General features: G+C 51.5%; 1 protein-coding gene across 2 annotated transcripts in view; it reads left to right on the top strand.

Annotated features, from left to right (window-relative positions):
• ADCY2 (adenylate cyclase 2) overlaps positions 1-12,953 on the top strand; it is a 316,696-nt gene that overhangs the window by 296,179 nt on the left and 7,564 nt on the right. For both annotated transcript variants that reach the window (XM_039842794.1, XM_039842793.1), the window contains 2 exons: positions 8,565-8,679; positions 12,167-12,291. In XM_039842794.1, the coding sequence (XP_039698728.1) occupies positions 8,565-8,679; positions 12,167-12,291 (240 nt within the window). The remainder of the gene's footprint in view (positions 1-8,564; positions 8,680-12,166; positions 12,292-12,953) is intronic.

Below are 12,953 nucleotides of genomic sequence, written 5' to 3'. Positions count from 1 at the left end.
CCTTCTTTCCCCCTGACATGTTAACAAGCCTGGGAGAACCCCTCCCCCCGGGCGCATTTTACAGATACAGAAACGGAGGTAGGCCTGTGGCGTAACTCGCCCGAGGTCTTGGAGAGAAGGGGCAGGGGCAAAGCAGAGCAGCGGCCCGGGGCTGTCCTCCGAGCTCCTTGCTGGCCTTCCGCAGGTCCCCAGCCCCTTCTGTCCACTTCACAGTTTGCCGCCTCCCTCCCCCTGAGCTGCTTCCTGCCTTCTCTCCAGCCACCATCGTTACCAAATGACTGTCTACCTTAGGGAAGAGCCTAACGTCCTCGTGCGACGTACTGTAACGGCTCAGCTGTGGTACTTCAGTGCCCTTATATATGAAACGATGATCATAGTTGGGAAGGTCACGTTCATATGCAAAGCACTTCCCACACTCCGCGGGCAGAGTGGTGATAGGAATGCCGATCGCGATAATAATACAGCGGAGGTTTGTACACCGTCCTGTGTATCGATCCCTTGCCCTCTCCGATAGCCCGGGTATAAGCGACTCGGGGCGTAAATGACATGCTATGTCATCATAGCCATGCAAGGAGTTTTTCCTCAATGTGAGCTATTTTTGCTTTGAGCATTTAATTAGAATCTCGTTAAGGTCATCCTAGAAATATTTGGAAGCGCAGTAGAAGTCTTCCGAAAGGAACGTTCGTTGTGTTTGATTAGAAAGGGAAATAACATGCTCGATAAATCTTAATGTGGATATTAGTTATTTTTATAAGAAATGACTATCACTTTTGCATTTCATAACCTACCTACTTGTTTCTCTAGTGATAAGCGAAAAACTTTTGACTTATTTTTTATAAATGAAAATCTTTCTGTTTATCGCTTAGCCAAATATTTAGGTGGGCGACAAACGACATTCAATTTGCAAAATATATTGGTTTTCTCAAGGATTAACGTGTTTTTCTTAAATCCAAAAGAGGCAAAGTTATCTGGATAAAAGCCTTTCGAAATTTAGCTTTCCTTTGTAATCACTCAGCATCTCCTACTTCCATTAGCAGCACACATATCCGCGGAGAAAATAAGTGCATAGAAGCCTGTCAGCACCTAGCCAGAGCAGGGCTTCTTTCCTGCCTTTGTTTTCCATTACTTGTAGTTCTTTAAATGAAACCATCTGTTCAGATTTAAACTTAAAGATAATGCGACTCAACAGTTGGTTGCATTATGTGTAACAACCAACTATCACTGGTAAGAGAAGGTGGGCATTTGCCAAGAAATGAGATAGTAAGTTGAGAATGGGCTCGCGTTCTAGGCCGGCTCTCAGGATTCCGTGCCCCCAGGCCCTGTGACAGTGGGCAGATGGGAGTCAGGAGGCAGGGACGGGGAGAAACCGGACCGCGCCCCTTGGTGGTGCTTTGCTTGCTGTCGCCACCTCGGGCCCTCCCGAGCCCCACGCTTGCAGCCCCCGCTCGTTCCTCGTCGTCGCCTTTAGACTTCAGGTCACGACAGCACACTCGCGGTCATAGGTAGGTTGCTCTCGACCTGTAGAGTATTTTTAGAAAGAAAAGGCATTTTGCTGAAAAGCTATTACTTCCAGCTTCTCTTAAAAATTGTGGATTATCAGCCCGATCGTCATTCCTGAGGACAAGTCATCTGCGGGAGCACGGAAGCGGCTTCTCCAGAGACTTGGCGTGCTCTGGCCAGCCTGCCTCAGTCCACACCACTTCCACGGCCCGTCCGTCCCTCTGCTGCCCTCGGGAGCCTCGTGTCCCCACCTCTGGTGGGCTCTGCAGCCCTGCTCTACAGGAGGTCCGTCCTTCATGGCCTAACCAAATGTTAGCGTTGTCTCTGGTCTTAGCAATTATGTAAATGGATTTGATCTTTCTCAAACTTTATTAAGAACTTAATAAGTCAGAAGCAAAGTACAGAGATGAAAACTTGCATTCAAAACCATGCTTTGATTATGGTATTGCTTTCCTAAGCCATAGCTCTAGCTTTCGTTCAGAATTTCAAATAGAGTGATGCCCATTGCCGGTGACACTTTGGAAAGAAATAAGCTGTGTGTCAGAAAAATAGCGAGGGGAAGGGGCGGAGGAGGAAGAGGTAGCAGGGAGCTTTTAATCTCCGCAAGATATGAGCCTTGGTGCCTGTCGAAATTTTTTAAAACATCTGCATTATTGCTGTCTTTTTAATTATTTTGTTTAATTATGTATTTTATTTCAAGATTATTTTTAAATGAGTTTATTTTGTTTATTTATCTATCATATCCAAGCACACTCGACAGCAGGCCCAGGGCTTTGGGTTGTGGGCAGTTCACAGGCACCATCTCCTACTCCATCTGGTTCTGGATGCTTCTCCCCAGAGACGCCCCTAAGGCCGGCGCTAGCATTTCTCCATTACTCTGTGCCCTCCGTCTCCCGAATCGGATCCCAGTCTCCATGCAACCCACCCATGGGATTCCTACACTCCCTCGCCCAGTGTGTCAACAAAACCGAGCTACCGACGAAGCAGTGAACAGCAAACTCACTCACTGCCTCACATTAACAAGTCTGGCTCTGCGCAAGTCAAGAGCCGCCTGGCTCAGCTCTTCAAGACTTTCCTCAGCTGGAAGGTCACCCCGCAGGCCTTTTCTTTCCCTGCTGTGGCAAGTTCCAGGGCTTGCTGGTGACTGCCCCTCTGTAACCACGCTCCGTAGCTCGCAGTCTGGGAGAGGCACGTGTGCAAACAGTGGTTCCGATGCTGAGTGTGCGTGGGGAGTGTCCGTGAACATTGGAGGTGGCTTCATCAGCTTGTGTTGCTATAACAAAATTACCGCAACTAGGTTACAAAAGAAAAACATTTATTTCATTAGTTCTAGAGGCTGGGGAGTCCAAGACCCAGGCAGCAGCAGGTCCAGCGTCTGGCGAGGACTCTCTTTCTGGTTTGCAGACAGTTGTCTTCTCGCTGGGCTCACACGGTGAAGAGCAGAGAGAGAGGAAGCAAGCTTCACACGAGGGCACTAACCCTGTTCACGAGGGCCCCGCCGCATGACCTGATCACCCCCCAAGGCCCCGCCTCCTCACGCCATCGCCCTGGGGGTTCAGCTTCCGTGTATGAGTTTTGGGGGGACACACACATTCAATCCATATCAGAGAGCTGGCCAGGAGAGAAGCGAGGAGCCATTCTGCTCTCCTCTGCTGCCGGTTTCGTAGTAGCTAATGCTTTCAAACGAATACTCCCCGTTACTGGAGAAAGCGAAGAACAGTTTGGGCGTGCGCTGAGGTGAAAAGCGATATCCCATTGCTGCGCCTTCGTGTACAGACAGCAAAGCTGTCGCGGGGTATCGTACGTGGAGACGAATTTCCTCCTACTTTCAGGCTACTAACAGGAAACTGAAAACTGAAAGAAAATGAACCGCTCTTCTCCCCTGCCGAGAATCTCAAAGACGCTTGAAACGTCAGACACGCGTGTCATGTCAGAGCCATACGTCCACGTGGGACGCGCAAGGCGTGGAAAGAGGGAAAAGCGCTGAACTAGGACGCAAGACGGTTTCTTACTGACAGACGCTTTCACACCGAGCAGAGGGACATGCTTCCCTAAGCTGTCATGACAGAACCCGAAAGGTCCCGAGCCCTGGGGACACGGGCTGAACGCGCTGCCTTTGTCACTTCGTTTCATCGTAGCCACAGCACTGTGAGGCGGGCAGTGACTGCCCCATATCACAGACGAGGAAGCCGGGGCCCAGAGAAGTTCAGAGACTCAGCCAAGGCCACACAGCTATTGATTGTAGAACCTGGAGCTGAACCCAACTTTCTCTGACTGAAAAGCCCTGGCAGTTATTTAGTGAACGTGCAACTTTCAGACAAGTAGTAGTGAGAGTGTAAACAACGATCCTAGGAAAATAGGACAAGGCAAATGGGAGACGATGTCTGTGGGAGACGGACCTAGACACCGCGAGATTGGGGTGCAGGGGGCGGAAAGGAAGGCCAGGCCGCCCGCATCCCAGGCTTCCGGCTGAGGAATCTGAACCTGAACACACCATGAGCATAAGCAGAAGAGTCCAGGATGAGAACCGTCTTGTGGGAGATCAACTAATACTAGTTTTAGACACGAGTCTCAGTTTGCCCTAAGACAGCCAAGTAGAATTTCCGTCGTCCGCAGGAGTGACGGTTAGTTCCAGAGCCACGAGTCAACATTTCCTGCGTGTGGAGCTCTCCATCAGCTGAATACCTATGAGACCTGTCACCCAACCCACCTGTCACCGTCTCAACAGGAACCTCAAAGAAAATGACTTAACCCGTTTGTCCGCCGCTTGCGCCTGTTTTATTGAAATCTCTCCCGTAAGAAGCTTACGAAAAGGAATGCGATTCGGAAGCAGAAACCGGAGTGGACGGACCCAGTTCGCTACCACGGAAATGGAGCCGAGAGCGCCGCGGACAAGGCACACGGCGAGGTCCACACCGTGTTCCAGATGCCCGCGCAGGGCAGAGGCGGGACCCTGGGATGGGACGGGCTGGCTGCAGAGCCCGGTCGTGCCACTTCCATGAGGCACTGACCTCGCTGGAGTTTCCTTTCCCGTCTGGACCCGGGCATGAGAGAGGAACTCCTTCAGGGGAGTCATGGTGGGAGTTAAAAACAAACTTACGTGGCTGCGAGCCGCCGCTCTTGCTGTTAAGTGTCCCGAGTGTCCGGCAGCCAGCACGGCCCAGCGTTTCGCTGTGCACACGTCGAGCTCGCGTCACTCACTCATCCATATCTTTGAGAACCAGGCGCAGTCGGCTCGGAGTGGGATGCTGCCCCGCGCCCTGCCCCAAGTGCGAACAGAGGCCCTCGTAACCATGACGACGGGTCTATCATAGTGGGCAGTGTGCTAGTTAACCTCCCTGTGGAAACGGTTCAAAATGTCGGGGGCGGAACGTTTGCTAGACATCCCTTAATGGGCATTTTAATAAAATATGTTCTCTGTACAGTGAGATCAAGTGGAGAACAGTGAGAGTCCAATTTAACCCAGGCTGAGTGAATCTAGAAGGATCCATGGAGGGTGTAGCCATCGGGCCGTTTGCCAGAAATGGTATTCCGTGCCTGAGTCTCAGTAAACACTGGGAAATCATGAGTCCTGGAGCTGTTCTCCAAGAGGTACCTGAATCTCAGGTGTTCTGAGCCACCTCTCAGGGCTGATCTTTGTGCTGTGGGTCATCAGCTCACCTTGGAGAGGGCTGGTGTCCTTCGGAGCACTGTGAGGTCTGATCAGATGACCCTCAGGAGTCTCAGGTGGAGAGCAAGGTGCTCCCTAGACAGCGGCTCTAAATTGTCAGAGTCAGACGGATGCCAACAGAAAGGATGCTCAGTGACGAGGTGATGGATGCAGGGAGGGGAAGAAGGAACGAGAAAATGGGAGAAGCGGCACACGTTCATTTTAGTCTAAAAATTTACTGTGGTCGTCACCAAACGGTGCCTTGAGTCATAAGATAAGCTCCATAAACAGGCGTTTACATTAAGCAGCGTTCCTTGCTGGTGCAACTTCTGAAACAAAACAGCTTGCAAAATGCGTTCCAGAAAACCAAACGTGTCATCTCGTCGTGGGCTGGAAGTCAGTTAAACGTGTGGAGATATTTAACTGATATTCTTTGGATCACAGGAGAAAGCGCTGCTTCATACCACCATGAAATATTTATCAAAAGCTCAGTTATGGGGACTTTTTTAAAGGAATTGAGTTCTTCTGGAGACTGAGCACAATTTTTTTCTAGGGGTTACTAAGCCCAAATGAGTGGATGCCGGATTTAAACCCCGCTCCCAGAACGCAATGTCTTCATTTATTACTGAGATCACGTAAAGCCTCCGGTTTAAGCCCCACCGCAGGAAAACAGGTCAGACGATTTATCAGGGAGTGAAGCTGGTTTGCTGCCCTCGGTTCAGTAGAAAGCAAACCATCTCCCACGGCCAATCTGTCCTTGCTCGGACAGTATTAATTCCCACTGCACAGGATTCTGCCTGTCGTTTTGTCCTCCGTTAAGAAGCAAGATGTTTTCCGACTGACTGCACGAACCTCCAGATCATCTTCTCCTCTTAGTCATGAGACAAGAACCATGAGCGGGCTCTGACCAAAAAGCAGAACTGTCCTTAAGAAATGACCCTGCATTTGCACCAAAGCTAGCAGGCAGTCTGCTTTGTGGTTCCTTTTTTTTTTTTTTTTTTAATTATTTGGTTTTTCTCCCACGATTTCGAGTCGCACTAGTCCGTTCGTCTTTGCGTAGATCGATACGGTTCACTGAGGAAAGGAAGAACCTTTCCTGTCTGAACCAGAAATGTCGTCTCTCCTCTCTAGTCACGTTTATTTTATTTCGTGCAATGGTCTCTCCTGGGAGCAGTTTCGCCCCCAGGGGACAGCTGGCGATGTCCAGAGACGTTGCTGGTTGTCACATCTTGAAGGTGAGCTGCTGCTGGCACCTGGTGGGTGGAGGCCAGGGTGCTGCTCAGCACCCTCCGTGCACAGGACGCCCCCAGAGCACAGAACCACCGCACCTGCTCCAGCGTTCACCCTCCCTCCGCCCGTGCGATTAAAATGCTGTGCGGATTCATCAAATGATCCTGGCGTCTCTTTCCTTCTTCCTTAGCCGCTACCTTGGTTTGCTCCGCCTCCCCATCATCTCGAATAAGCGGGTTATGTTCACCGTCTCCGTTTTCCTTCTCACTCGTCCCGACTGAAGCCCTCAGACTTGGGTTTTATCTTCGCCCCCACAGAGGATGCTCCTCGACGGTCACGAGGCGCCTTCTCCTTGAATGTCCCCAAGATTAGACACTCAAGGAAACACTTGTCCCAGAAGTTTTGGTGGGACACACCCTCGATGTCCCATGCTCTGTTTCTCCTACTCTTCTCTCGAGCGTTTCCAGTGGCCCTTCCAGGTGCCCGTCCCAGCCGAGGGCGCCTCCGCCCCCCGCCCCCGGCCTCCTCCAATGATGTTCCGTTTCCTTTTCTTCCCTTGGAGCCATCGCCCATTTAATCGGATTCATACATAATCCCTCCTGGATGATTGCTCCCCTGAGACGAGCATCCCTGGCTTTGACCTTCCGCCGAAGCGTGACGATTCTCTCTGCTCCTTCTAGACATTTCCTCTTGCTGCCTGGCACGTGTCGGCGCTTCTCCGGCACCGGACACTCTGTCCTAGCAGGAGACACAGATTACTAGACCACAGTCTCAGCCCTTGTGGCATTCACAGACCAGTGAAGGAGACAGACTCTGGGGCCAGAGGCCGTGTTGGTTTCAGGGCTAAGGTGGACGTCCGTCCCGCTGCATCCCAGCGGGCAGGCTGACCGCAAGCGGCGCTCCGGACTCTCTTAGTGCCTCCAATGACTCAATATCGGGGCAGCAGGAACCTTCAGGACATGTGAATTAAAGCACTTTATGAATCGTAGACCTATATTAATAAAGAATCTATTTTTAAAAGAGAACCCAAAGTAGACGTTTTAAAAAGACAATCTTCAGAAGTAAATCTAAATAGAATAGATATTACAAATTAATGGTAAATGTAAATTAGTAACAGGAAGAGTAAACAAAAATTAAGAGGAAATAGAAATAGAAATTTCTACTCGTCCGCATAGGAAACCCTAGACTTTCTTTTCAGCTTCGTATGTGTGAAAACTATTTCCCCAAGGATGATAAAGCACCCAGGGACTAGGGGCGGTAGAGGCGGGAACTCGTGATCTCCTGTGCTGGTCTGCCAGGGCCGCCGTAGCGACTCAGACGGGTGACTTAAACCACAGCCGTTTCTTTTTCTCACAGTCCTGGAGGCCAGAAATCCCCGGTCAGCGTTCCGGCAGGGCTGGCCGCTTCTGGGCTGGTCGCCCCCCGGCTTGCAGCTGGCCTGGGCTGGTCGCCCCCCGGCTTGCAGCTGGCCTTCACCTCCCTAAGTCTTCGCATGGTCTTTTCCCTGCTCTATCTGTGGCCTCGTTTCCTTTTCACATAAGGACACCTGTCCTGCTGGGCTAGTCATACTAATGACCTATTTTAATCTTTATCACCTCTTTAAAGACCCTTTCTCCAAATACGGTACTGGGGGGTTAGGACGCCAACATGAGTTCGAGGGGACATACGTCAGCCCATAACACGCCATCCCCCAGATGCTATAAGGAGGGAGTGGTGTATTTGGGGGGGCGGGGCTGTAGCAGGTGTGGGGTGGCAAAGAGGAAGAATGAACCCCCAGCCTCTCTCTTCACTACCTCCCCTTTCCCTGGCCCTCCCATCGGTCGTCCAGCGGGAAACCAGGGGACATGGAAGGGGCCCTGCCTGCAGGTCACCCTCCCCAGCCAGGGCCCCCAGAGAAGGGGAAGACTGGGTGTGAGGGGCCAAGGGGAACCGGCAGCCAGACCCTCCCCTAAGGAGCCTCCTAGTGGCGATTTCTGGGTTAGGACAGCGTCGGCCGCACCCAGTGTCGTCTGGTGTTCACTGTCCTCAGCCACAGAAACGAATTCTCGAGCTGAGACTGATTCTCGCCGCTGCCAGGTCACCGCGGCAAGCGTCCCCTGGGAGCGGAGCCGGGTGTGGGGCCGGAGGGAGAGGTCCTGGCCGGCCGCTCTGAGCGCCACCGCGCTGGCTGTGTCTGTCCCCTCAGGAGCCCGAGCGGCAGTACCTGCACATCGGCACCATGGTGGAGTTCGCCTTCGCGCTGGGGGCCAAGCTGACCGCCATCAACAAGCACTCCTTCAATGACTTCAAGCTGCGCGTGGGTAGGTCTGGCGTCGGGGGATGGGTGGGGGATGGGGGGCGTGAGGGCCGGGCCACCGGACGCGCTGATGAGCCTTGCCCGTGGGGACAGAGAGCCCTGACAAATGCATCTCTAGGGCGGCGGGACTGGCTTGCAGCTCCGAGTCCCCGAAGCACTTTTACACAAAAGTGGGGAAACATAGTATGTGTAGATATATATATATATATATAGATATATAGATATATAGATTTAGATATAGATCTATCTATCTATCTATCTATCTATCTATCTATCTATCTATCTATATATATCTCTACACATATATATAGCAAGTGGACCATAGGCTGGATTTTAGTCCCACCGCCCCTGTCCCTTCAGCCAGGGACAAGCCGTGACATGCCCAGCCTCAGCCTCCCTCAGTCGCTCCCGCAAGCCCCTGACTGTGAGCCACTCCGTTATTTCATGGACTGCTGCCAGTAGACCCGCCACGGGCTAGAAGATGCATCCGGACTTCAGAGAAGTGACACAGTAAAAAATGTATATATTTTTAGATGCATCTTAGACTTGTCAGCAGAGTCACACGCTCCTGGGTCACGACCTGCGAGAATGCCAGGCTGGCAGACGCACACCCACGGTTCGGAAATGGCTACGGCCTTTCGGATCGAATGTTCTAACGTAAAAGGAAAATCCGACTTTCTTGGCAAAAAAAATTCTAATCGGTACCTTCCTCACTTTGAGTTGGTTCTTTAGCATGTTTCGTGATGACTCCCCTTTTACAAACGTTTCTCCAAAAAAAAAGAAAAAGCGTGTCCGCAGCCTGCAGGTTAGCCCTCGGCTGCCCGTGACGTTGGCACAGTCGCCTGCAGCCGTTCACAGCTGTCAGAGCCTCTCTGACCACTTCATTTCTCCTGGCGACTCATGTCGCGTCTTCACAGATGAGCAGTTCAACGAACCCCACCTGAGTGGCTTTTCGCTTCTCTTAGACACCTATTCCAGCTTTTTCAAAAACCCCGATGTTTAGAGCTATTTTCTTCCTTTGCATCTCTTGAGCAAATGGGATTCTCCTCTCCGTATGTCCACCACATTGTCGGCGTCTGGACACGTGTTTCTTTATACCTTCTCACCTCCTTGCATGAGGACCTTTAGCTGGGCCGCACCGTATACAAAGATGAGGGGGTCCAGGTGGGCAGGAGGCTGCCCTGTCACCTGCCGACCACGTCGAACGAGGAGTCGTCCCTTTGACCCTGGAGATGCTTTATTGTCTTGTCAGCTTGGAAAGTGGGCTCTTCAAACTTTCATACTGCCCTCCTTTAAAAACAATAAAGAAATCTCACATGGCAGAATGACCCTCCTATTGTCAGACATATACGGGCCAAAATCATGCTGTCCTTCGCCGTGTGGGGAGCAGGGACAGTTACTTGCTAAGTCACGTGTTTATATTCCAAGCACGGTGTTCTGGGTCTCCACCAGGGCAATGTTTTTCAAATTACTGTGAGCAGTGGAATGGGTCTCCCGCGAAGGTATTTGCTGAGTGCTGACTTTACACTGATTATTGAGTAACTAATAATAACCATCCACTCCCCACATACCAGCTCCTCTCTATTTCTAAGGAAGCCTCAGCTCAGTGTTTCACTTGGCCGTGGAATCTGCCTTCCCCACACCCTGGCCCTCTCCCAGGGGGCAGCTTCCCTGCTCCGCCTCGGTGCATGGCACCCTCCAGTGGCCGTTCACGGTAGGAACTCAGAAGAATGATAATGCACCCCTTCAAAAAAAAAACAAGATGATGTTGCAAATAAGAAGAGCCGACTTCGCTCCTGACCTCCTTTCTGTATGTTAAGCTGTAGAGTCAGTTAATGGGAACCACAAATTGAGCACAGGCTTGCACTGGAGGAGAGATCGCCCCATTGCCGGCAGTAACCACCCTGGTTCTCCCCGCCCCCAGCCGCTGGCGAGCAGGACTCAGAGCCACCAGAAGAAAAGCTGAAGTAGAGGGGCTGAGGTCACCCGCTGGCAGCCAGCAGCTGGTGCCTGGGCACTCCGCCCCGTGTGGCAGAGCTGGAATGAATGATTGGGGGTGCCCAAGGCAGAGGTGTTGAGTTTTGTTGAGCATTCTGCAAGCACGGGAGAGTTTTTTTCCCACCTTAGAAAATGTAATTTGGTGGAACAGTGTTTGTACCGAGTTTCCTGCCTGCCTCTCCATTGCCAAGAGGAAGCTTTGCCTGAAATTTATAACAAGCCGTAGCACACGAAGCACTTCGGCAGCAGGAAATGAAATCTCTCAGAAACGCCCTCAAGAATCAAAATGATTAGGCACCTGCAGCAAGATGGGGGGCCCAGATCTGGGCGGGAGTGAGAACGAGGTAAACGACCCATCGAGGCCACATCTTCCTTTGTATGTCTGCCCCGCCTCCGTGCCATTGTGTAAAACTGGGTCTGTGTGTGTGAGCTGAGCTCTTGCGACAAGGACTCGTCCGAGCCCGTGCACTGGGGGCGGGGGATGAACCCCCACCTGTCCGTGACTGGAGAAGCTGATCAGAATTTTGAAGCTTTGGCACCTGGTGGCGGATGCCATCTCAGTATCCCATCCGGCGTCAATGTGCACCTGCCCTTAGGTGTATACATGTAATGACCACGGTTTTATAATCACAATTACTAAGAGGGGCCACTCAGAGCAACTGTCACCTTCGTGGTGGCCCAAGGCGCCTCATTGTCTGAAGAAGTACCCCGGGAATTGGAGAAACCCACCAACATGCCTGCCTTGGCGAGAGCTCGGCCAGCTGGGCTGAAGAGAAATGATTCGTGAATTTCCTGAGCGACCTTTGGTGGAGTCCCCTGGAGAATCAGAGTTTGTGGGGAGGCTTATTCCCCAGAGGTTGGGTTGTCTTCATTCTGATGGACACAGAGCCTTAAGGCTGCTACATGGGAGCCAAGACCCTAAGCAGCCAAACCTGACAGGCCTTCCAGAGCTTGTGTGGAGACCGTCCATGGGTCACCTTTGCTCCCTGGGGGCGAGCGTCTGCCCTGGGATCCCCTGCAAACACGAGGCTCTAGGGAATACAAAACTGTTGGAAAGTAATATAATTATCATCTCCTGCCTAAGATTATATAGCAACGTAGAAAAACTATAACCCGTATGAGCTACTTTTCCATGTTTTGGGTTTCAAACTGCCCTGTTGGTATGTACACAGCAAACGTTTACTAATTACCAAAAACAGAAGAAAAAAAAAACAATTGTATCATAACGTTTGGTTCTTGAAGCATAATTAATTTGTTATTGTGAAATAAATGGACGTATGAGAATGAATCAAGGTCCAGAAGGGGTGGGGGAAATCAAACCAACATTGTAATGTTTTTGAGATAATAAAGTGAGAGAAATCATTTTCCTTGCTTTGAGGTCCGTGGGCTGGGGAGGGTTTGGTGATGAGGATTTTAGATGACTTGGTGAGATTCTGTGTTTGTGACAAGCACTGCAGTTCAGACCTCGGTGACACAGTTCTGCTGTGCCGCAGGCATGAACCACGGCCCCGTGATCGCTGGTGTGATCGGCGCCCAGAAGCCACAGTATGACATCTGGGGCAACACTGTCAACGTGGCCAGCAGGATGGACAGCACTGGAGTCCTGGACAAGATACAGGTAGCTCAGTCTGCTCTGCCGTCACGGGTCGTGTCTGTCCTCTTGGGAACCGTCAATGAGTACAGCAGTAATTATACTAATATATTAAAACAAAGGAAAGAACCTTGAAATTTGCTTCGATCTTGAAAATAACCTTGAGAGAACCTTGAAAAAAGTTTGACATTTACTTACATTTTTTTTTTTATGGGGGGGAATGTGAATTCATTTCCGTATTAACTATTAACAATAATGAAAAAGCATAACAATGTCAAGGTCATTGCAGTTGTGACTACAGTGACCAGCGTGGCAGCAGGACAGCTGAGTGGGACGTGCAGGAGTTGAGCCCGTCCCTCCCCTCTGCCTCCTGGCCAAACACCTTTCAAAGGGCGTCACGAGGGAGAGGGACTGTGTACCCCAAACCACAGGAAACCCCGCCTTCCTCAGGAGGAACGAGGGACCTGGAGCTGCTGGGGGAGAGGGAGGAGGGTCACGGGCCGTGCGGAATGGCCACGCTCGACTGGACTGGAATGGGACGAGGACATGTGGAAGTGACTGGAAACATTGGGATCCACCGAGGGAGAGACTGGGGAGACCCTGACAGTGAGTGGAGGTGGCGAGCATGCGCCCGCCCGGGCCCGAGCCGGGCACCGAGAGCCAGCGAGGGGCGGGGGTGTGCACGTGTG

This window comes from Pteropus medius, unplaced genomic scaffold (assembly GCF_902729225.1).
Source record: "Pteropus medius unplaced genomic scaffold, Ma_sr-lr_union100, whole genome shotgun sequence".
Classification (NCBI taxonomy): domain Eukaryota; kingdom Metazoa; phylum Chordata; class Mammalia; order Chiroptera; family Pteropodidae; genus Pteropus; species Pteropus medius.
The sequence above is the reverse complement of the archived record's forward strand: the minus strand, read 5'-3'. Positions and strand labels throughout refer to the sequence as shown.